The sequence below is a fragment of the Parasteatoda tepidariorum genome, chromosome 9, assembly GCF_982258835.1.
Source record: "Parasteatoda tepidariorum strain Cologne lab strain chromosome 9, Ptep-v5.0, whole genome shotgun sequence".
Classification (NCBI taxonomy): Eukaryota; Metazoa; Arthropoda; class Arachnida; order Araneae; family Theridiidae; genus Parasteatoda; species Parasteatoda tepidariorum.
In genome coordinates this window covers 8,440,687-8,466,011 of record NC_141763.1, presented here as the reverse complement: position 1 = coordinate 8,466,011, position 25,325 = coordinate 8,440,687, and the positions used below count along the sequence as shown (strand labels likewise).

At 44.0% G+C, this 25,325-nt stretch overlaps 2 protein-coding genes across 36 annotated transcripts in view; both read left to right on the top strand.

Moving 5' to 3' along the window:
* Nucleotides 1–3,150: 3,150 nt before the first annotated feature.
* LOC147803296 (uncharacterized) overlaps nt 3,151–25,325 on the top strand; it is a 113,241-nt gene continuing 91,066 nt past the window's right edge. For 5 of the 35 annotated variants that reach the window (XM_087150805.1, XM_087150785.1, XM_087150794.1 and 2 more), the window contains exons 1-2: nt 3,151–7,069; nt 7,706–13,969. In XM_087150805.1, the coding sequence (XP_087006931.1) occupies nt 3,202–7,069; nt 7,706–13,969 (10,132 nt within the window). In that variant the 5' untranslated portion in view covers nt 3,151–3,201. Of the gene's footprint in view, nt 14,132–25,325 lie in introns of all 35 variants that reach the window. The other 30 variants (XM_087150814.1, XM_087150792.1, XM_087150810.1 and 27 more) reach the window with 30 other exon arrangements.
* LOC147803300 (uncharacterized) lies at nt 14,552–15,599 on the top strand. The gene has a single exon (XM_087150826.1). It carries the CDS (start codon nt 14,693–14,695, stop codon nt 15,404–15,406), a length of 714 nt encoding a protein of 237 aa, XP_087006952.1. The 5' UTR covers nt 14,552–14,692; the 3' UTR covers nt 15,407–15,599.

Here is a 25,325-nt window from a genome sequence, read left to right as displayed (position 1 = left end):
TTTTGCCCCCGTCAGACGAATGGGTAGTTTCTCAATAGTTGGTAATTCGTTCTTCTAAAAATTTCTTCAATTTAGGGCGTGTTGATCTTTGCTAATTGATTAACCTTAATTTAAGTCTACTGTGCTTATTCTGTAGAGTACACTAAAATTTAGGAACTAAATTTTAGTCTGCTCTACAGAATAAGTTTCAGGGCAACTTAATTTTCAGACATGATAAGTTTCTTAATTTTTATTAAATAATTGTTTTAAATTATAGCCCACTGTAAAACATATAAAGAAGTGTTGGGAAACTAATATAAATATTTTCAATTTTCGATACTTGTTTGTAAAATATATCACAACTTTTCTTCTTTCTCAAACTGCTGGAATTCAACTAAAAGAGAAAATGTTTAATTTTCTTTAGAAATACTACGGGTGGGGCTTAGTTATATTTAATTTCCCTCGCAGATCATGTGTTGGAACTGGTGGTCTTCCTTGCTGTAAATCTGTCACGGGAGATTTTCTTTCCTCAATAACAACAAATGCGTAAAAAAAATGAAACTGACTCTGAATCAAACGATCATAAACTTCAAATTTCATTACTTCTTTTACTTCCAAATTTTAAAACATTTGTTCCTTTAAGAACCTTTAAGAACCTTCTTTTTAAACGATCTTGACTAGATAAGTCTGGACACTTCTTGACTACCTTAATTATCCCAGGCCACATTACCCTAGGGCAGGGATGGGCAAACTTTTTGGATCGTGGGCCAAAAATCTAGAAAAAAGAGTTTGGTGGGCCGAGTAAAAACTTCTGAAATAAAATAAAGTCAATTCATCATTGAGTGCACGTCACTCTACATCAACTTTGCGTTTTTTAGTTGCCATTTTGGGATAAAAACTTTTTACAAATAACTCAAAAAGGCAGTAGCCATTTTATACATTTAATAATTTCACCATTATTTACAATGACATTGTATGTGTGCAACTTTTCCATACGCAGTAAATTATGTTAGAACTCGAGCCGGCAGAAAAATCCGTGCGTTGGAACTTAAAACGCGTAGTCAGCCTCATGTGAAGTACAATTCACCTACATTAGATTCAATATGTCTGCTCATCGAGAAAGACAAATATTAGTTGGAGCTAATCTACAGCTATTCTATAAAGAACTTTTGCTGTCAACATTTTACCAGTCAAAGCTGTTTGTGCTAACTATTTTAATTAATTTATGTTTTGTAGAACAAAAGTAGAGAAAGTGAAAAGGTCATCAGTACTTTGTTAAAAAAGAAATCAACAAAAATAGTTTTAAACAAAGTAGATATATTAGCCACTGATCGGCTAGTTAAAATTCTGTCCGCGGGCCGGATAAAATCTTCCGGCGGGCCACAGTTGGCCCGCGGGCCGTAGTTTCCCCATCCCTGCCCTAGGGCCTTAATAGCCTGGACGGTAGGGAGCTGCACTCACGTCCGAGAGTTCGTGGGTTCGAATCCCGCCGGCCGAAGACGCCCCGTGCAGTAAAACGGGGATTGATGCACGTTAAATCTGTCGAGTCGCAAGGTCCTCCATCTTCCCATAGCAAATCAATACCTCTAGGGGTACTGAATTAGAGACTGATCGTTCTCTGATTCAGGTCAAAATTACGTTCTGCGGATGATTTAATGGATGCATGAATAGGTCCGCCCTATAAACGGGCGTGACGTATGCTGTGGCAGAAGTCGAATTCTTGGCCATAGATGGCGCCACTGAAAAGCACGAACAGTTGCAACCCTCTGCATTAACAGGTATACGAAAGAGAGAGAACATTACCCAGGCTATATTATAAAGATCTTTTGAACTACTATTTACAAATACACGACCTTTCAAAAATGTTATTATTGTTTCTGACTTTTGAACTTCAGTTATGGATATTTTAATTTATGATTTATAACCGTCGATGAATAGACGATCCAATTTCGTGGAACACTTTTTGATGGAACTAAGCCGCATTTGCGTTAAATTGAGAGGAAAACTAAGAAAACCTCCCATAGCTGGCCTGCTGTCAAGGGGTTTCTACCCTATGATCCGTCTATAACTGAGGATATTTAACGTCAGCACTGTGGCCGGCGAAAGCCGGATACGGAATTGATATCGAACAGTCATCGCCGAGATTCGAGCCCACCTTACCTTATTGGAAGGCGAACACTCTGTCCCCTGAGCCATCACGGCTCTCAGATATGTATAATCGTCCTGTGAAGATTTTGTTACCGCAGGAGGATGTATTACTTTTGTATCGTGCTTGTTTTAATAAATGCCACGGGGGGTTTTGTCGGGCCGCTAAGCTGGTGAACTCTCCTCTGCTGAAGGAGAAACCTACCACGCCAACGAGTCTGATTTTTTTAAAAATACCCTTACATTAGAGGGGAGGGGGCGGTTTTCTTAGTTCCACAATCTCCAGTGAAATCAAAATGCTAATCTATTGAAGAGTCAGAAGAAGAAACTAATGAGGAAGTTCAAACTGTAAATAAAAGTCCAACTATTTCTGCAAATGACTTTTCTTTTTTCTGAGATAAACATGACTATTATTTGAAAGTTTTTATGAAATAAAAGCATATTTTTTAAACATTCGAAGGAAACATTAAAAATAATAATTCAACCGAAATTTCTTCTTCAGTTCCAAAGTTACGGTTGATTATATAAAATATGCAGAAATCTTAATAGACCTAAAAATGTATTTAAAGTCAGAAGATTATATCTCGATTCTTTCAATGGTATATTTCTTTCAACCATAATATTTATATAAAAAAATTACTTATTAATGTAGTTTAAAAAACATAAGAATGAAAGAAACATGATTATTTTAAGTTGAAAAGCATATGAAAAGAAATCATATCGAATTTTTAAGGATAAGAGATGAAAAAACATCGATAAACTAAAACAAAATGAAGTAAGTTTAAAAAAATATATAATAGCCAGGTACAAATCATAATGAGGTAAACAGAAATTACAATATTTTTGACTCATTAACTCATTAAATGGCAAAACATGAAATTAAAAAAACAAACGGAGCGAAGAGAGGCAGGTGTGTTTACTGTGGTATTTGCGTCACAACTTGCGCAAGAGAAAAATCATACGATCTGAAAATTCCTAGATTTATTGACAAACCTGCTTCTTCTCACGAAAAATATAGTATAAAAAGCAGGCAAGTCGCTGGGGAAAGTATTCAATCAAGCTTTTCCAAAGAAGAATATGACTTGGTTTACTAAACTTTCCCTAGCATTTCTGCTAGCTTTATGCATTCACGGCAAGTTTGCTGTGGGACATCGTACTCCATGGGAAAGTGCAGAGACGGCAGAAGCATACGTTAATTGTTTCATGACTAATGCTGAACGAACTGGAGTTTTTTCAGCTGAGCAAATGGATGATATGAGTTCCATCGGAGGATTAATGAAGGGTGCCATGGGTAGTATGAAAGGAAAGGCAACGTCCCATAAATTGCAAGCTTTGAATACGGCTTTCGCATCAGCTATGGCTGAAGTTGCCATATCTGAATCAGGAGGGCAGAACATTGGAGCGGTTACTGATGCCATTACTAACTCTTTAAATGAGGCATTTTACCAAACCACTGGTGAAGGTAACCCTGGTTTTGTTAATGAAATCCGCACTTTAATTAATATGTTCGCACAATCATCAGGAAATAGTATTTCGGGATCAGCAGGGGCATCTGCTGCAGCAGCAGCTTCAGGTGGATCTGGTGGTTATGGTGGTTATGGCCAAGGCGGATACGGAGGACAAGGAGGATCAGGATCTAGTGCAGCAGCAGCAGCAGCTGGATCCGGTGGATCAGGAGGACAAGGCGGATACGGACAAGGAGGACAAGGTGGATATGGACAAGGAGGGCAAGGATCTGGAGCAGCAGCCGCTGCAGCAGCAGCAGCAGCAGGTTCAGGTGGACAAGGCGGATACGGGCAAGTAGGACAAGGAGGATATGGACAAGGAGGACAAGGATCTGGCGCAGCAGCAGCTGCAGCTGCAGCAGGAGGTGCAGGTGGACAAGGCGGATACGGACAAGGAGGACAAGGGGGATATGGACAAGGAGGACAAGGATCTGGCGCAGCAGCCGCGGCAGCAGCAGCAGCAGGAGGAGGTTCCGGTGGACAAGGCGGATATGGACAAGGAGGACAAAGTGGATATGGACAAGGAGGACAAGGATCTGGCGCAGCAGCAGCTGCAGCTGCAGCAGGAGGTTCAGGTGGACAAGGCGGATACGGACAAGGAGGACAAGGGGGATATGGACAAGGAGGACAGGGATCTGGCGGAGCAGCCGCTGCAGCAGCAGGAGGTTCAGGTGGACAAGGCGGATACGGACAAGGAGGACAAGGGGGATATGGACAAGGAGGGCAAGGTTCTGGTGCAGCAGCCGCAGCAGCAGCAGCTGGTGGTTCAGGTGGTCAAGGCGGATATGGACAAGGAGGATATGGACAAGGAGGATATGGACAAGGAGGACAAGGATCTGGTGCAGCAGCCGCAGCAGCAGCAGCTGGTGGTTCAGGTGGTCAAGGCGGATATGGACAAGGAGGATATGGACAAGGTGCAGGAGGAGGAGGCCAAGGCGGATATGGACAAGGAGGACAAGGATCTGGTGCAGCAGCCGCAGCAGCTGCAGCTGGCGGCTCAGGTGGTCAAGGGGGATATGGACAGGGTGGACAAGGAGGATATGGACAAGGAGGACAAGGATCTGGTGCAGCAGCCGCAGCAGCAGCTGCAGCGGGCGGTTCAGGTGGTCAAGGAGGATATGGACAAGGAACAGGAGAAGGTGGCCAAGGAGGATATGGGCAAGGAGGACAAGGATCTGGTGCAGCAGCCGCAGCAGCTGCAGCTGGCGGTTCAGGTGGTCAAGGTGGATATGGACAAGGTGCAGGACAAGGTGGCCAAGGTGGATACGGACAAGGAGGACAAGGATCAGGTGCAGCAGCCGCAGCAGCAGCTGCAGCTGGCGGATCAGGTGGTCAAGGAGGATATGGACAAGGTGGACAAGGAGGATATGGACAAGGAGGATATGGACAAGGTGCAGGAGAAGGTGGCCAAGGAGGATATGGACAAGGAGGACAAGGATCTGGTGCAGCAGCCGCAGCAGCAGCTGCAGCAGGCGGATCAGGTGGTCAAGGAGGATATGGACAAGGAGGATATGGACAAGGTGCAGGCGAAGGTGGCCAAGGTGGATATGGACAAGGAGGACAAGGATCTGGTGCAGCAGCAGCCGCAGCAGCAGCAGCAGCAGGTGGTTCAGGTGGTCAAGGTGGATATGGACAAGGAGCAGGGGAAGGTGGCCAAGGTGGATATGGACAAGGAGGACAAGGATCTGGTGCAGCAGCAGCCGCAGCAGCAGCTGCAGCTGGCGGTTCAGGTGGCCAAGGCGGATATGGACAAGGCGGCCAAGGTGGATATGGACAAGGAGGACAAGGATCTGGTGCAGCAGCAGCCGCAGCCGCAGCAGCAGCAGGTGGTTCAGGTGGTCAAGGTGGATATGGACAAGGAGGATATGGACAAGGAGCAGGGGAAGGAGGCCAAGGCGGATATGGACAAGGAGGACAAGGATCTGGAGCAGCAGCAGCCGCAGCTGCAGCAGCTGGCGGTTCAGGTGGTCAAGGGGGATATGGACAAGGTGGATATGGACAAGAAGCAGGTGAAGGTGGCCAAGGCGGATATGGACAAGGAGGGCAAGGATCAGGTGCAGCAGCCTCAGCAGCAGCAGCTGGCGGTTCAGGCGGTCAAGGCGGATATGGACAAGGTGGCCAAGGTGGATATGGACAAGGAGGACAAGGATCTGGTGCAGCAGCAGCAGCCGCAGCAGCAGCAGCAGGTGGTTCAGGTGGTCAAGGTGGATATGGACAAGGAGGATATGGACAAGGAGGATATGGACAAGGAGCAGGGGAAGGTGGCCAAGGCGGATATGGACAAGGAGGACAAGGATCTGGTGCAGCAGCAGCAGCCGCAGCAGCAGCAGCAGCAGGTGGTTCAGGTGGTCAAGGTGGATATGGACAAGGAGGATATGGACAAGGAGCAGGGGAAGGTGGCCAAGGCGGATATGGACAAGGAGGACAAGGATCTGGAGCAGCAGCAGCCGCAGCAGCAGCAGCTGGCGGTTCAGGTGGTCAAGGCGGATATGGACAAGGTAGCCAAGGTGGATATGGACAAGGAGGACAAGGATCTGGTGCAGCCGCAGCAGCAGGTGGTTCAGGTGGTCAAGGTGGATATGGACAAGGAGGATATGGACAAGGAGCAGGGGAAGGTGGCCAAGGTGGATATGGACAAGGAGGACAGGGATCTGGAGCAGCCGCAGCAGCAGCAGCAGCAGCAGCAGCTGGTGGTTCTGGAGGTCAAGGGGGATATGGACAAGGGGGATATGGACAAGGTATAGGAGAAGGGGGTCAAGGCGGATATGGACAAGGAGGACAAGGATCTGGTGCAGCAGCAGCAGCCGCAGCAGCAGCAGCTGGCGGATCAGGAAGTCAAGGCGGATATGGACAAGGAGGATATGGACAAGGTGCAGGAGAAGGTGGCCAAGGTGGATATGGACAAGGAGGACAAGGATCTGGAGCAGCAGCAGCCGCAGCAGCAGCTGGCGGTTCAGGTGGTCAAGGCGGATATGGGCAAGGAGGATATGGACAAGGTGCAGGTGAAGGTGGCCAAGGTGGATATGGACAAGGAGGACAAGGATCAGGGGCAGCCGCAGCAGCAGCTGCAGCAGGTGGTGCAGGTGGTCAAGGTGGATATGGACAAGGTGGATATGGACAAGGAGGAGAAGGATCTGGTGCAGCAGCCGCAGCAGCAGCAGCTGGAGCAGGTGGTGCAGGTGGTCAAGGAGGATATGGACAAGGTGGATATGGACAAGGTGCAGGTGGCCAAGGTGGCTATGGACAAGGTGAAGGTGGCCAAGGTGGATATGGACAAGGAGGACAAGGATCTGGTGCAGCAGCAGCCGCAGCCGCAGCAGCTGGCGGTTCAGGTGGTCAAGGAGGATATGGACAAGGTGGATATGGACAGGGTGGATACGGACAAGGTGGAGAAGGATCTGGTGCAGCAGCAGCTGCAGCAGCAGCAGCTGGCGGATCAGGTGGTCAAGGCGGATATGGACAAGGAGGATATGGACAAGGTGCAGGAGAAGGTGGCCAAGGTGGATATGGACAAGGAGGACAAGGATCTGGTGCAGCAGCAGCAGCCGCAGCCGCAGCAGCTGGTGGTTCAGGTGGTCAAGGAGGATATGGACAAGGTGGATATGGACAAGGTGGATATGGACAAGGTGGATACGGACAAGGTGGAGAAGGATCTGGCGCAGCAGCAGCTGCAGCAGCAGCAGCTGGCGGTTCAGGTGGTCAAGGGGGATATGGACAAGGAGGATATGGACAAGGTGCAGGAGAAGGTGGATATGGACAAGGTGGATACGGACAAGGAGGAGAAGGATCTGGCGCAGCAGCAGCTGCAGCAGCAGCAGCAGCTGGCGGTTCAGGTGGTCAAGGCGGATATGGACAAGGAGGATATGGACAAGGTGCAGGAGAAGGTGGTCAAGGGGGATATGGACAAGGAGGACAAGGATCTGGTGCAGCAGCAGCAGCCGCAGCAGCAGCAGCAGGTGGTTCAGGTGGTCAAGGAGGATATGGACAAAGTGGATATGGACAAGGTGGATACGGACAAGGAGGAGAAGGATCTGGCGCAGCAGCAGCTGCAGCAGCAGCAGCAGCTGGCGGTTCAGGTGGTCAAGGGGGATATGGACAAGGTGGATATGGACAAGGTGCAGGAGAAGGTGGCCAAGGTGGATATGGACAAGGAGGACAAGGATCTGGTGCAGCAGCAGCCGCAGCCGCAGCAGCAGGCGGTTCAGGTGGTCAAGGCGGATATGGACAAGGCGGATATGGACAAGGTGCAGGAGAAGGTGGCCAAGGTGGATATGGACAAGGAGGACAAGGATCTGGTGCAGCAGCAGCAGCCGCAGCAGCAGCAGCTGGTGGTTCAGGTGGTCAAGGAGGATATGGACAAGGTGGATATGGACAAGGTGGATACGGACAAGGTGGAGAAGGATCCAGCGCAGCAGCAGCTGCAGCAGCTGGCGGTTCAGGTGGTCAAGGCGGATATGGACAAGGAGGATATGGACAAGGTGCAGGAGAAGGTGGTCAAGGTGGATATGGACAAGGAGGACAAGGATCTGGTGCAGCAGCAGCCGCAGCAGCAGCAGCTGGTGGTTCAGGTGGTCAAGGAGGATATGGACAAGGTGGATATGGACAAGGTGGATATGGACAAGGTGGATACGGACAAGGTGGAGAAGGATCTGGCGCAGCAGCAGCTGCAGCAGCAGCTGCTGGCGGTTCAGGTGGTCAAGGCGGATATGGACAAGGTGGATATGGACAAGGTGCAGGTGAAGGTGGCCAAGGCAGATATGGACAAGGAGGACAAGGATCTGGAGCAGGAGCAGCAGCAGCAGCTGCAGCAGGCGGTTCAGGTGGTCAAGGGGGATATGGACAAGGTGGATATGGACAAGGTGCAGGCGAAGGTGGCCAAGGCGGATATGGACAAGGAGGACAAGGATCTGGAGCAGGAGCCGCGGCAGCAGCAGCTGCAGCAGGCGGTGCAGGTGGTCAAGGAGGATATGGACAAGGTGCAGGTGGCCAAGGTGGATATGGACAAGGTGCGGGTGGCCAAGGTGGATATGGACAAGGAGGACAAGGATCTGGCGCAGCAGCCGCAGCAGCAGCAGCAGCTGCAGCTGGCGGTTCAGGTGGCCAAGGAGGATATAGACAAGGTGGATATGGACAAGGAGGAAAAGGATCTGGCGCAGCAGCTGCAGCAGCTGCAGCTGGTGGTGCAGGTGGTCAAGGAGGATATGGACAAGGTGGATATGGACAAGGAGGAGAAGGATCCGGTGCAGCAGCCGCAGCAGCAGCAGCTGGAGCAGGCGGTGCAGGTGGTCAAGGAGGATATGGACAGGGTGGATATGGACAAGGTGGATATGGACAAGGAGGAGAAGGCTCTGGAGCAGCAGCCGCAGCAGCCGCAGCTGGAGCAGGTGGTGCAGGTGGTCAAGGAGGATATGGACAAGGTGGATATGGACAAGGAGGAGAAGGATCTGGCGCAGCAGCCGCAGCAGCAGCAGCTGGAGCAGGCGGTGCTGGAGGTCAAGGAGGATATGGACAAGGTGGATATGGACAAGGTGGATACGGACAAGGAGGAGAAGGATCTGGCGCAGCAGCCGCAGCAGCAGCAGCTGGAGCAGGCGGCTCAGGAGGTCAAGGAGGATATGGACAAGGTGGATATGGACAAGGTGGATACGGACAAGGAGGAGAAGGATCTGGCGCTGCCGCCGCAGCAGCCGCAGCTGGAGCAGGTGGTGCAGGTGGTCAAGGAGGATATGGACAAGGTGGATATGGACAAGGAGGAGAAGGATCTGGCGCAGCAGCCGCAGCAGCAGCAGCTGGAGCAGGCGGTGCTGGAGGTCAAGGAGGATATGGACAAGGTGGATATGGACAAGGTGGATACGGACAAGGAGGAGAAGGATCTGGCGCAGCAGCCGCAGCAGCAGCAGCTGGAGCAGGCGGCTCAGGAGGTCAAGGAGGATATGGACAAGGTGGATATGGACAAGGTGGATACGGACAAGGAGGAGAAGGATCTGGCGCAGCAGCAGCAGCAGCTGGAGCAGGAGGAGCAGGTGGTCAAGGAGGATATGGACAAGGTGGCTATGGACAAGGAGGAGAAGGATCTGGAGCAGCAGCCGCAGCAGCTGCAGCTGGAGCAGGTGGTCAAGGAGGATATGGACAAGGTGGTTATGGACAAGGTGGATATGGACAAGGTGGAGAAGGTTCTGGTGCAGCAGCCGCTGCAGCAGCAGCTGGAGCAGGCGGATCAGGAGGTCAAGGAGGATATGGACAAGGTGGATATGGACAAGGTGGATATGGACAAGGAGGAGAAGGATCTGGCGCAGCAGCCGCAGCAGCAGCAGCTGGAGCAGGCGTTGCTGGAGGTCAAGGAGGATATGGACAAGGTGGATATGGACAAGGTGGATACGGACAAGGAGGAGAAGGATCTGGCGCAGCAGCCGCAGCAGCAGCAGCTGGAGCAGGCGGCTCAGGAGGTCAAGGAGGATATGGACAAGGTGGATATGGACAAGGTGGATATGGACAAGGAGGAGAAGGATCTGGTGCTGCAGCCGCAGCAGCCGCTGCAGGTGGTGCAGGTGGTCAAGGAGGATATGGACAAGGTGGATATGGACAAGGAGGAGAAGGATCTGGAGCAGCAGCTGCAGCAGCAGCAGCTGGAGCAGGTGGGGCAGGTGGTCAAGGAGGATATGGACAAGGTGGTTATGGACAAGGTGGATATGGACAAGGTGGATATGGACAAGGTGGAGAAGGATCTGGTGCAGCAGCCGCAGCAGCAGCAGCAGCTGGAGCAGGCGGTGCAGGAGGTCAAGGAGGATATGGTCAAGGAGGATACGGACAAGGTGGATATGGACAAGGAGGAGAAGGATCTGGTGCAGCAGCCGCAGCAGCCGCAGCAGGTGGTGCAGGTGGTCAAGGAGGATATGGACAAGGTGGATATGGACAAGGTGGAGAAGGATCTGGCGCAGCAGCCGCAGCAGCAGCAGCAGGTGGTGCAGGTGGTCAAGGAGGATATGGACAAGGTGGATATGGACAAGGTGGATATGGACAAGGAGGAGAAGGATCTGGAGCAGCAGCCGCGGCAGCAGCAGCTGGAGCAGGCGGCTCAGGTGGTCAAGGAGGATATGGACAAGGCGGATACGGACAAGGAGGAGAAGGATCTGGTGCAGCAGCCGCAGCAGCCGCAGCAGGTGGTGCAGGTGGTGCAGGTGGTCAAGGAGGATATGGACAAGGTGGATATGGACAAGGAGGAGAAGGATCTGGAGCAGCAGCCGCAGCAGCAGCAGCAGGTGGGTCAGGTGGTCAAGGAGGATATGGACAAGGGGGATATGGACAAGGTGGATATGGACAAGGTGGAGAAGGATCTGGTGCAGCAGCCGCAGCAGCAGCAGCAGCTGGAGCAGGCGGTGCAGGAGGTCAAGGAGGATATGGTCAAGGAGGATACGGACAAGGTGGATATGGACAAGGAGGAGAAGGATCTGGTGCAGCAGCCGCAGCAGCCGCAGCAGGTGGTGCAGGTGGTCAAGGAGGATATGGACAAGGTGGATATGGACAAGGTGGAGAAGGATCTGGCGCAGCAGCCGCAGCAGCAGCAGGTGGTGCAGGTGGTCAAGGAGGATATGGACAAGGTGGATATGGACAAGGTGGATATGGACAAGGAGGAGAAGGATCTGGAGCAGCAGCCGCTGCAGCAGCAGCTGGAGCAGGCGGCTCAGGTGGTCAAGGAGGATACGGACAAGGCGGATACGGACAAGGAGGAGAAGGATCTGGTGCAGCAGCCGCAGCAGCCGCAGCAGGTGGTGCAGGTGGTCAAGGAGGATATGGACAAGGTGGATATGGACAAGGAGGAGAAGGATCTGGCGCAGCAGCCGCAGCAGCAGCAGCTGGAGCAGGCGGTGCTGGAGGTCAAGGAGGATATGGACAAGGTGGATATGGACAAGGTGGATACGGACAAGGAGGAGAAGGATCTGGCGCAGCAGCCGCAGCAGCAGCAGCTGGAGCAGGCGGCTCAGGAGGTCAAGGAGGATATGGACAAGGTGGATATGGACAAGGTGGATACGGACAAGGAGGAGAAGGATCTGGCGCTGCCGCCGCAGCAGCCGCAGCTGGAGCAGGTGGTGCAGGTGGTCAAGGAGGATATGGACAAGGTGGATATGGACAAGGAGGAGAAGGATCTGGCGCAGCAGCCGCAGCAGCAGCAGCTGGAGCAGGCGGTGCTGGAGGTCAAGGAGGATATGGACAAGGTGGATATGGACAAGGTGGATACGGACAAGGAGGAGAAGGATCTGGCGCAGCAGCCGCAGCAGCAGCAGCTGGAGCAGGCGGCTCAGGAGGTCAAGGAGGATATGGACAAGGTGGATATGGACAAGGTGGATACGGACAAGGAGGAGAAGGATCTGGCGCAGCAGCAGCAGCAGCTGGAGCAGGAGGAGCAGGTGGTCAAGGAGGATATGGACAAGGTGGCTATGGACAAGGAGGAGAAGGATCTGGAGCAGCAGCCGCAGCAGCTGCAGCTGGAGCAGGTGGTCAAGGAGGATATGGACAAGGTGGTTATGGACAAGGTGGATATGGACAAGGTGGAGAAGGTTCTGGTGCAGCAGCCGCTGCAGCAGCAGCTGGAGCAGGCGGATCAGGAGGTCAAGGAGGATATGGACAAGGTGGATATGGACAAGGTGGATATGGACAAGGAGGAGAAGGATCTGGCGCAGCAGCCGCAGCAGCAGCAGCTGGAGCAGGCGTTGCTGGAGGTCAAGGAGGATATGGACAAGGTGGATATGGACAAGGTGGATACGGACAAGGAGGAGAAGGATCTGGCGCAGCAGCCGCAGCAGCAGCAGCTGGAGCAGGCGGCTCAGGAGGTCAAGGAGGATATGGACAAGGTGGATATGGACAAGGTGGATATGGACAAGGAGGAGAAGGATCTGGTGCTGCAGCCGCAGCAGCCGCTGCAGGTGGTGCAGGTGGTCAAGGAGGATATGGACAAGGTGGATATGGACAAGGAGGAGAAGGATCTGGAGCAGCAGCTGCAGCAGCAGCAGCTGGAGCAGGTGGGGCAGGTGGTCAAGGAGGATATGGACAAGGTGGTTATGGACAAGGTGGATATGGACAAGGTGGATATGGACAAGGTGGAGAAGGATCTGGTGCAGCAGCCGCAGCAGCAGCAGCAGCTGGAGCAGGCGGTGCAGGAGGTCAAGGAGGATATGGTCAAGGAGGATACGGACAAGGTGGATATGGACAAGGAGGAGAAGGATCTGGTGCAGCAGCCGCAGCAGCCGCAGCAGGTGGTGCAGGTGGTCAAGGAGGATATGGACAAGGTGGATATGGACAAGGTGGAGAAGGATCTGGCGCAGCAGCCGCAGCAGCAGCAGCAGGTGGTGCAGGTGGTCAAGGAGGATATGGACAAGGTGGATATGGACAAGGTGGATATGGACAAGGAGGAGAAGGATCTGGAGCAGCAGCCGCGGCAGCAGCAGCTGGAGCAGGCGGCTCAGGTGGTCAAGGAGGATATGGACAAGGCGGATACGGACAAGGAGGAGAAGGATCTGGTGCAGCAGCCGCAGCAGCCGCAGCAGGTGGTGCAGGTGGTGCAGGTGGTCAAGGAGGATATGGACAAGGTGGATATGGACAAGGAGGAGAAGGATCTGGAGCAGCAGCCGCAGCAGCAGCAGCAGGTGGGTCAGGTGGTCAAGGAGGATATGGACAAGGGGGATATGGACAAGGTGGATATGGACAAGGTGGAGAAGGATCTGGTGCAGCAGCCGCAGCAGCAGCAGCAGCTGGAGCAGGCGGTGCAGGAGGTCAAGGAGGATATGGTCAAGGAGGATACGGACAAGGTGGATATGGACAAGGAGGAGAAGGATCTGGTGCAGCAGCCGCAGCAGCCGCAGCAGGTGGTGCAGGTGGTCAAGGAGGATATGGACAAGGTGGATATGGACAAGGTGGAGAAGGATCTGGCGCAGCAGCCGCAGCAGCAGCAGGTGGTGCAGGTGGTCAAGGAGGATATGGACAAGGTGGATATGGACAAGGTGGATATGGACAAGGAGGAGAAGGATCTGGAGCAGCAGCCGCTGCAGCAGCAGCTGGAGCAGGCGGCTCAGGTGGTCAAGGAGGATACGGACAAGGCGGATACGGACAAGGAGGAGAAGGATCTGGTGCAGCAGCCGCAGCAGCCGCAGCAGGTGGTGCAGGTGGTCAAGGAGGATATGGACAAGGTGGATATGGACAAGGTGGATATGGACAAGGAGGAGAAGGATCTGGAGCAGCAGCCGCGGCAGCAGCAGCTGGAGCAGGCGGCTCAGGTGGTCAAGGAGGATATGGACAAGGCGGATACGGACAAGGAGGAGAAGGATCTGGTGCAGCAGCCGCAGCAGGTGGTGCAGGTGGTGCAGGTGGTCAAGGAGGATATGGACAAGGTGGATATGGACAAGGAGGAGAAGGATCTGGAGCAGCAGCCGCAGCAGCAGCAGCAGATGGGTCAGGTGGTCAAGGAGGATATGGACAAGGGGGATATGGACAAGGTGGATATGGACAAGGTGGAGAAGGATCTGGTGCAGCAGCCGCAGCAGCAGCTGGAGCAGGCGGTGCAGGAGGTCAAGGAGGATATGGTCAAGGAGGATACGGACAAGGTGGATATGGACAAGGAGGAGAAGGATCTGGTTCTGCAGCCGCAGCAGCCGCTGCAGGTGGTGCAGGTGGTCAAGGAGGATATGGACAAGGTGGATATGGACAAGGAGGAGAAGGATCTGGCGCAGCAGCCGCAGCAGCAGCAGCCGCTGGAGCAGGCGGTGCAGGTGGTCAAGGAGGTTATGGACAAGGTGGTTATGGACAAGGTGGATATGGACAAGGTGGATATGGACAAGGTGGAGAAGGATCTGGAGCAGCAGCCGCAGCAGCAGCTGCAGCTGGCGGTTCAGGTGGTCAAGGCGGATATGGACAAGGAGCAGGAGAAGGTGGCCAAGGTGGATATGGACAAGGAGGACAAGGATCGGGTGCAGCAGCCGCAGCAGCAGCTGCAGCTGGCGGTTCAGGTGGTCAAGGCGGATATGGGCAAGGAGGATATGGACAAGGTGCAGGTGAAGGTGGCCTAGGTGGATATGGGCAAGGAGGACAAGGATCTGGTGCAGCAGCCGCAGCAGCAGCAGCAGCTGGCGGTTCAGGTGGTCAAGGCGGATATGGACAAGGAGGTTATGGACAAGGAGCAGGAGAAGGTGGCCAAGGTGGATATGGACAAGGAGGACAAGGATCAGGTGCAGCAGCCGCAGCAGCAGCTGCAGCTGGCGGTTCAGGTGGTCAAGGCGGATATGGACAAGGAGGTTATGGACAAGGAGCAGGAGAAGGTGGCCAAGGTGGATATGGACAAGGTGGACAAGGATCTGGCGCAGCAGCTGCAGCAGCAGCAGCTGGCGGTTCAGGTGGTCAAGGCGGATATGGACAAGGTGCAGGAGAAGGTGGATATGGACAAGGAGGACAAGGATCTGGTGCATCAGCCGCAGCAGCAGCTGCAGCTGGCGGTTCAGGTGGTCAAGGCGGATATGGACAAGGGTCTGGACCAAGAGGTTATGGTCCAAGTGGTTCCCGATCTGGTGCAGCATCAGCAGCCGCATCTGCAGTATCGGCAATATCATCTCCAGGATCAGTTTCCCGAATTTCGTCTACTGCATCAAGAATTGTTTCAGGAGGTCCAATTAATGCTGCTAGTCTTTCAAACACAATTGGAAGTGTTGTGTATGAAGTTAGAGCTGGTAACCCTGGAGCCTCTGACTGTGAAGTTCTGGTACAAACTCTTTCGGAATTGCTCGCAGCTGTAATAAATATTCTTGGATCAGCTAGTATTGGAAACATCAACTATGGCGCTTCAGGACAATCAGCAGCAGTAGTTAGTCAATCAATACAATCTGCAATGGGTTGATTTGTCAAAATTGTTTGTTTATAGTTAATTTCCTATGTCATGTAGGCAATTCGCAAACTTAAATCTTTAAATAAATGTTTACTTACAAAGTCTTTTGCATTATATTTTATTCTACTTTGTCTTTTTTGTTTTAAAATGATATCAAAAAACTTATCAATCTTAAAAATAAGGGTAAAAACACTTTTAAGTGAATGAAAAGTTGCAGAATTAATCTATGCTGCCCTTTGTCTGGTGCATGTTCTCCTAAATTGATTTCACTCTCCTTTCATTTAATCTGCAATCACATTTTGTGACTTTCTTAATCAGGTGAAGCATTATCAATTTATTGAAATGATCAAATTGTCTTCTTAAATTATTACTCAATGAAAATAATTTTTAATTTTTAGTCCATGAGCTGGAACTTTTAACAGGATGGACGATTGATGGGTCGAGAAGAGAAACTTATTAAATGTTATGCAATGCATAATTCAGCAACACCATTCAGTGGCTGAGATAATATACCTTGAATAGTCAGATTAGTCACAATAAGATAAATATAATTTAATGCAACGTTCCGTAATCTTACAACTCACTTTAAGCTTGGGTACTATTTTTAATACATTTCTAAAGTTTAAAAATATTTGAGAAGTAGTTTAGTCAGAAAATCTGCAATCATATCTTTAGATATACAATATTCAATCTTAATTACATGATCATTTTGTAAATGGCTCAAATAATGATGCTCTACATCAATATGTCATATACGAATTTCAGTTTTACCGGTTTCTGGGAGAAAAATATAAAGTTCATTGCTCATTCATTTATATTTTTTTTTAGAAAAATATAAAGTTCATAATATATAAAGTTCATTCATTTAAAAAATATAAAGTTCATTCCCTTGTTCATTTCATAAAGTATTATGGGTAATCAGGGGCGGATCTACTTAAGGGCTTTTTGGGCTGCAGCCCAGGGCCCCGTGGTTACAAAGGGCCCCTGTCCCCACTGAAAACAATAGGTGATATTTTGAATTCAAAAGAATATCTAATGTTAAAAAAAAACTATTATAAGTTGGCAATCCTGAGATTAATCACCCCATGCATGTGCGCGTCTATCGAACGGAACGGGGAATTCTCCGTTGCATGTTTTTGATCAGTGTATTTTTTCGCGTCTAGTACGGGGCACTTCCCGCCACGCCGCTTAACGCCCGACTTAATTTCTTTTTTTTTCCCGCACTTCTGTTCTCGTCGTCAAAGTGACAAACTTGTTTAGTTTACTAATAAATGATAACTTAAAAGTTGTAAAGACCGGACCTTTCTCTCATTTTACTTATAATTGAAAGTACATAATCAATATAAAAAAAGATTTCCTGCTCTTAGTTGGTAAGTAAAAAGAATTATAAATCATGTATTTTTTTGTTTTTAATGTATTTTTTCAACACTAAATGAACTTTTTAATCGATTTTTAATGATAATTTGTGAATTGCTCAACTCATTACAAAATATTAAAATGTGAAGCGAAGAACAATATTACATCGATTATTTCGCTCCCTGTTTATTACCAGAAAATTATCAAGCTGATTGTTTATTTTCAGAAAAAATATCAAAGTCTTATTTTACAATATGTTGGAAGAAAATATAAAAGTGGAGCTGAGAAACGGAAATTACAGCTAGATCGTGAAAAAGAAAGAAAGAAATGTGCAAAAATTGAAACTTTTTTGAAATTAGAACATAAAAACGAGAATGAAATAGCTACAAATTTATTAACAAGTGAAAAGGAAGAGGTCTTATCCGAAGTCTATTTGAAGAACAGAACATCCTCTCACATGAAATGACTGATTTTCAAAATAAAGATCCGAAAAATATATATTCAGCTTCAATAAAAAAACACAAAGAACAAAACAGAATATTTTCAAATAGGTATTTCATTAAGAAAATGAAAAATGGTCAATCACAGGAAATATCTTGGTTATGTTATTCAACCAGGGCTGGTACTGGTTTTTGTTTGACTTGCAAACTTTTTTCTAAAATCACTTCTCAATACACAACCGGATTTTCTGATCGGAAACACATAGGAACTTGTTTAGAAAATCATGAAAATTCTAATGAACATAAGAAATCAATGTTAGTGTGGTTGACACGAAAAGAAAATAGATCTGTTTTAGACAAGCAGCTTCAGAAGAAATTAAGAAAAGAAACAGAATATTAAGTCACAATGTCCTAAAACGGGTTATTGCAGTGGTCAAATTTTTAGGTATAAGGGGCTTAGCATTTAGAGGTTTCGAGGAAGTATTTGGTTCTCCACATAGTGGTAATTTTATGGGTGCTCTGGAGCTATTGGCAGAGTTCGATCCATTCATTCGTGAACACATTGAGCAACGAGAGCTGCAACAAAGACCGATAATATCGCACTTATCAAAAACAGTATATGAGGAAATAATTGAGATTACGGGCTGACAGATAATTAAACAAATTATAACTCAAATATAACTCATGACAAATTATAACTCATTATAACTCATGACAACGTTGCTACTATGGCGGGTCACTACAATGGTGTACAAGCACTACTAAAACAACAAAATAAATCCGCGGATTATGTGCCATGTGCTGCGCATTCCCTTCAACTAGTTGGTGAAGAATCTGTTAAGGTTGCAACCGAAATTGTGAACTTTTTTGGAGTAGTGCAAAAAATATACGTTTTCTTTTCTACTTCGACCCATAGGTGGGAACTGTTAAATCGTGAAACAAAACTCAAATTTAAGTTAGAAAGTTTAAGCCAGCCCAGATGGTCTTGTCACTATGATGCTGTTAAAGCTTTGAAAAATAATTATGATGACATTATGAAAATTTTTGAAAGTTTCAGAGAAAATGAGGATGAGAAAGTTGATTTCCGGAAAGAGGCACGAAATTTACTCAATAAAATGAAGAAACTCAATACTGCAATTTGGATTATTTCTTGGGAAGAAATTTTGGGAAGATTTAATTTAGTTAATAAAAAAATAGAGAGCCCTGGTTTAGATATTTGTGAAGGCAACAAGTTAATTGTGTCATTAAAAGACTTGTTGAACAACATAAGGCACCAAGCAGATCAGAAGCTAAAGGAATACGGAGAGAAAGCTAAAGAATTAAGTACTAGTGTGGGAATAGACTACAATGACATAAACAAGAGACGCATTACTCCAAAATTTTCAGATAAGTCTACAGATAAATTCTCAGTATACGGAGCAGAAAAATTTAAAAGAGACACGCTAAACGTTGCGTTGGATAGCTGATTATGGATTTAAATAAAAGGAGCCAAGTCTATGAGATGTATAGCTAGAAATTCAAATTTTCAATGGATTTGCAAGACAAAAATATGGAAAACATAGATCTGGAAAGTGTACGTATTATTGTTGATTATTTTCCAGATGACGTAGACGAGCATTTAGTGAATGAGTGCATTCAGTTAAAATCTTAGTTACTTCAATCTAAGCCAGAGTCTTACACCTCTTGCAGTGAAATTTTTATGCTAATTTATGAAAAGAAACTTGTTGATGTTTTCCCAAATTGCTATACTATCTTAAAGATTTTTTTAACTTTCCTAATCACCAGCTGTGAAGCTGAGCGCTCTTTCTCCAGGATGTCATATATAGAAAACAAATATAGGTCAACAATGTCGATCCATCGACTAAATCATTTATCAGTTCTTTCCATAAATTGTGATTTAACAAAGGACTTACAATGTGATGAGCAAATAATGGAATTTGCAGCACAAAAATGCAGAAAGGTTGCTTTAGAATTTATATAACATAACTACACATAACCTGTCAATTTCTTTTGCAATAATGTTGTACAGTTGCTGCTTGTATACACAAATAAAAATAAATAAATAAAAAATATATAAAATTATTTTATTGTCCTACTTTTTTCTATATACTTATCTACATCACTATAGAAAACAGTTTTTTGACAAAATGGCTATTAGGGCCCCTAAGTAGTTTCAGCCCAGGGCCCCACAAATTCACGATCCGCCCATGTGGGTAATGTTTGTTTCAGTCTTAGATCTGAAACTAAATATAGTAACCAATGAGTGCTATAGAGTGTCTTTTGTGAAACCAAGAGATGGCATTGTTTCCCAGAAAGAACACGTTTACAGTGGTTTATGATCCTGTCATTCACCCAGCAGTCGTTCGAATAGCATGTTAAGATTGATGACTAGATGATCTGATCGTTAGTACCATGGAGCTAGGAGTAAGTGGAGAAGACACTCCCATTGGCCCATTCCTTTCAAGGGGAAGCAACCGCGAGAGTTTTCCGTCGCCATCTTACTTGCTGCGTCGTTGTGCGCTCATACATCTTTCTATTTGTAGTTAATCCATGCTTTTTAACGGAGCTTGGAGGGCGGTTTTGAAGGGTTCGTAATTTGATTTAAAGTGTCGAGTTTAGTCTTTTAAGTTAAATAAGAGATCCATCCATCCAAGCTTTCTCCATTTTTATTCAGCCGTTAGAATTTTCGTATTTCTAACTTTTAGAAAAAACATTTCAACTTGACAGAATTTTTAAAGCAAATGGAATTCTTGGTAAAGTTAATATTAGGTCAAGTTCATTTAACAATCACTATGCACTTTTCAAAACAATTTCAAGAAGATAAAAAAGTTTATTATCTGGAAATTTAAAAGTTATATTACTCTGATAGTTTTAATTCATAGGTCCATAAAGTCAGGTAACTAATTATTTTAAGAAACGACAAGAAAAAAAGTATTAGGTAGTTATTCTATGCATTAAAAAAAGCAATAATAATAATAGATATATATATATATATATATATACATTGAGAGAGAAACATGTTCAATGCTTTCAATGAAGGTATGTACATTTAATGTATACAACAAAAAGTAACTAACAATTTCCTTAGAAGGGTGTATTGAACTTTACAAATACAGAAAAAGATTCTTAAATGTAGAGAAAAACACATTTAATGTTTTCAATGAAGGTATACAACAGAAACATTTAGAAAAAAAAACTTTAACTTAGAGAATTTTTTAAACAAAAGTAGATCTATTTCATTTTACAATCGCTATGTATTTATCAATACAACTTAAAAAATATAATTAAATTTATTAAGAATTGTAAAATTTAAACCACCCTGAGAGTTTTATAAGTTCAAACTTATTATACTAGTAAAGGCAGATAAACTTATTACGTTAAGAAAAATTAGAATTTAAAGAACAAGCTCTGAGCGGTTATGAATATGTCACATCCATGGAGCTAACTCATAGCTCAATATAGAAAATAAAATTGAGTACCACAATATTGAAAGATGTTTCTTGTTAAAAAAAAGAAATTCAGAAAGTGCAATACATAATTTATGTTGATTTCTCTTGCTAAAAATTAGTCTATACAAATCCATATTAATATACCTAATTTATACTATGAGAATTTTATGAATACTTAAAATATGACATTTTTAATTGCTTACTAAGTAAATTAGTTTAAAAAAATTTATATATATATATAAATAATCCATTTCAGCCAAATCCGTGGCTAAAATTATTTTCTAAACAGGCGATTTATGCTTCTCTTTTCTATTTTATTTTATTTTATAACCGTCGTTGAACAACCGACCCAATTTCATGGGTTTACGACTACTTACGTTCAACTCCGTAGCCTTGTAATTTTGAACCAATCCAGAAGACAAGGAAACTCCTGGATCAGTACCCCCAGAGGTATTGATTTGTTGTGGGAACATGGTGGACTTTGAGACTCGACAGATTTAACGTGCATCAGTCACCATTTACTACACGGCCGGCGAGGATCGAACCCACGACCTCTTGGATATGGGCCCAGCGCCCTACCGACCAGGCTATCCCGGCCCCTCTCTTTTCTATTGTATATTTTTTCTTAAATAAACATCTATTTTCCAAAACTATTTATGGTCAATTTTTAAAATTATCCAGTATAATATTACCTTGCGCACATCCATTTCGGGCCCATCCTTGGTAAGTAACAAATCAATGCACAGAACAACAAATCACTTTAGCAGTGCAGTAAGAACGACACTTTAAAACCCTCTTGTTACTAGGACTGGGCGATACATCGATTTATCGGAAAACATCGATGTTTTGTAATCATCGAAGATCCGATGTTTTGGTTGGCGTATTTTACGAAGCATCGGAAATTCCGATGTCCGCGCGATGTGTACGATGTTTCCCGAGGCATCGATGTTTCCCCGATGCCGCGGAATCGATTCTTCAGATTCAACATCGATGTTCGCAAGCGTGCGCGAAGAGCATTTCCCCCGATTACGAGGCGACATCGATTGCCGTGACGATGTTTTCCCTTGTGTTTCTTCCTTCGCGAATTATCAAGTAACGATGTGCTGACGATGAATTCCGATGTAACTAGGAGTGAAACTAACTCATCACCAATGAAAGATGAAAAAGTGCTTTCTTCAATTCGTGCAAATCCAGGAAAAGAAAGTGATTCTCTGAGGATTATTTATATTTTGGTTATTTGATAATACTTTGAGATCTTGTTTAAGATACCTAACCATCTTTAAGAATGTTGAAAATTAACAATAATTTTTGTTGGCCAAAGTTTAAATACTATTATTTTTTTTTACCCTTCTTAACTCATCCTTAAAGATAATTCACTCATTTTTTTCAAAGCTGCGTGTAAAATATTAATGAATTATTCGTTTCACTAGTTAACTATTTATTCATTACCCTCTTTCTTTAATTTAAAAACTTCCGATTTTTTTTCAGCAAAATCTGAAGGTAGAAAAGATGTGTTTTGTTTAAATTGAAAGAGACAGTCTATTGAATTATTTTAATCCGAAAGAAGAAAATAATCAAAATAAAAATAAATAATAAATAAAAAAATAGAAAAAACCCCATTACAATAAATATTTTTTACTCACATATTTTTATTAATATATGTACCAGGCTATAAAGTCATGCATTTAATTTACTCCTACCTTAACTTTTTTCCTTATTGATTATATTTTTATATAACTTTATTGAAATTAAATATAACATTCAATTATAAATCACTTAGTTGTTTATATACACCTGTAAAATGAATATAATTCGTATAATGTTAGTTCGATGCATTTTGGCAGATTTTCACTTTTTATAAATTTTATCTGAATATCCCTCTCTTGAACTTACGCTCTTTTTTCCCCAAACACACAACATATATATATATATATATATATATATATATATATATATATATATATATATATATATATATATATATATATATATATATATATATATATATATATATATATATATATATATATATATATATATATATATATATATATATATATATATATATATATATATATATATATATATATATATATATATATATATATATATATATATATATATATATATATATATATATATATATATATATATATATATATATATATATATATATATATATATATATATATATATATATATATATATATATATATATATATATATATATATATATATATATATATATATATATATATATATTTAAAATTTCAGTCTTAGTCTTACTTTACAGTAGCATCAAATAAATAAAAAGCAAAGCTGAACAATGCAAAATTAGTAACGTGACATCGCGATTTATCGAAACATCGCGATGTTTGAGTGGCGATGCCTCACGATGCCGAAATCTTAACATCGCCTACTCCTACTTGTTACACTCAATTTGCGCTTTTGTTTTCATATTTTGTAATCTGGCAATCTTTCTGCGAAAACATTATTAAATCATTCTTGAAAAATTTCCTTCCATGTAAGTTAATCTGATTTCGCTACTCGCTTTATAGTCCAATTTTACTGCTTTTTCTTTTTATTTCATTTTATTTTCTGTTTTTACATGTTATTTTTACTTATTTTTACTTTTTGTGTTCTATTTTATTTGTTTCAATTTCTATAAAAAAATTTTTGAGTGCTCCCCACATTGTATTAATATATTTTGCTTTGGCTTTATTGATACAGTATCAGAAAGCACTCTGTTTTACGGATATAATCGTGTGGGCTGATGAAAAGATTATATCTTTTTTTCCGGTTTTTTTTCCTGGTTTTTTAAATAAAATTTCCTTTTTCTTTTTTTCTTCTTTTTTTTTTTAAATTGTTGTGTGTTATTTTTTTACTTATTATTTCCTCCTTTTTCATATGTCTTTAATTTTTCTTTGTTTTATTCTTCATATATATATATATATATATATATATATATATATATATATATATATATATATATATATATATATATATATATATATATATATATATATATATATATATATATATATATATATATATATATATATATATATATATATATATATATATATATATATATATATATATATATATATATATAGGAAAATTGATTATTGCTAAATTTAAAATAAATCACTTTGATCTAAAAAAGGACTTTGTTTAGGGATTAGAAAACCCTACGCTTTAAAAAAAATTATTATTCTTTTTTTTAGGAGAAATACATTAAATGAAGGTATGGAACAAAAACTATCAATACCTTAACATTAAGCAAAAACTACATCACTATAAGGCTTAGAATAAATGTATATATAATCATGGAGTACTTTATTATTATCTAATATTATATGCAATCACTTGTATATAATATTAGATTTTTAATAAATTTAAATTTTTTATCTATTTCATATTTGCAATGCAATGGGATATTTTCTGGTTTTCATAACGTCAGTAAAAAATATCAATTTTCAGATTTCAAGAAGTCATAGTTATCTGGTAAAAGACGTAATTTCCAAGTAAAAATAATAAGACAAAGTAAGACTACACGACGAATAACAAATAAAATAACAACGATAATGACTGTCCGAACATACGACAATTCAAGCATTAACGAGCTACAGCTGCCAATGTTTAGAAGTATGTAAGATGGCCGACGGTTAATTTCGCGGTTAACATTGCTAAGCTTTCGGCTTCACGAATTTCTGCTAGTGTCTCCTCCATCTACTCCTAGCTCCATGGTTAGTACGTTCTGTTCAGTCGTTGCATTCGTTTCCATGGCGACCGCTGAAGTTTAATAATTTTTTGAATTTCTTTTTCATTTTAAGTTCATTATGTTTTGATATTTTCTGCGAGTTTACTCTTGTGTTGTGGGACCTGAGAGATTCTATAAAATATAATCAATAAAGCGAAATTTATCCCTTGAAAGTGGTTTAATTAAGAATCAGAAATTCCAGTGTGCTATTAGTGCCAGATGCCCTTTCGCAACCGAGTCTAATTTGATTTTAAGTTATGGGTAAGTTGAAAACTAAAAAAAAAAGAGTTTTAAAACCTTCGCTAACTAAGCATAAAGTGCTCACTTCAACTGATAATGCAAATTTGATTGCTCCTAAACTGTATCTAACGAGTTCTGTAATAAATTGAAATTTATTATAGGTTTTTTTTCAATACTTTTAAAGATAGATTATTTTTCTGTAGATGGCACCACTACGGTAAAGTTTAAATTCCATCATAATAATGATATTTTTTTTAGAAATTTTGAATTAGTCTTTTAAAAAGGGATTTTTGGGGTGAAATCTATGTAACTAAATTTATTAATATTTATTGAGGATGGTATTATAAATTGTATTGGTGGATTTATGACGGTTTTTCTCAGGGACCTTTTTTTTGGTTCTGACGTCCGCCGGATGCGGGATGACTCTGGACGTGGTAAACAGGTCAGTCTAGAGTCTTTCGCCTTGTTGAAGGGAGGATAAAAGAGAAGCGACGAATGTGGCTAAGAGTAGTACCAGTAGCAGTAGTAATCAGCAGTAAGCAGTTAACCAGAGCAGTATCCTGGGGATACGGAGTTTGTTCG

Bases quoted from the DNA above. Each gene is read 5' to 3' on its own strand.
- LOC147803300 (XM_087150826.1), top strand. From the start codon at position 14,693: ATGGGCAAGGAGGACAAGGATCTGGTGCAGCAGCCGCAGCAGCAGCAG.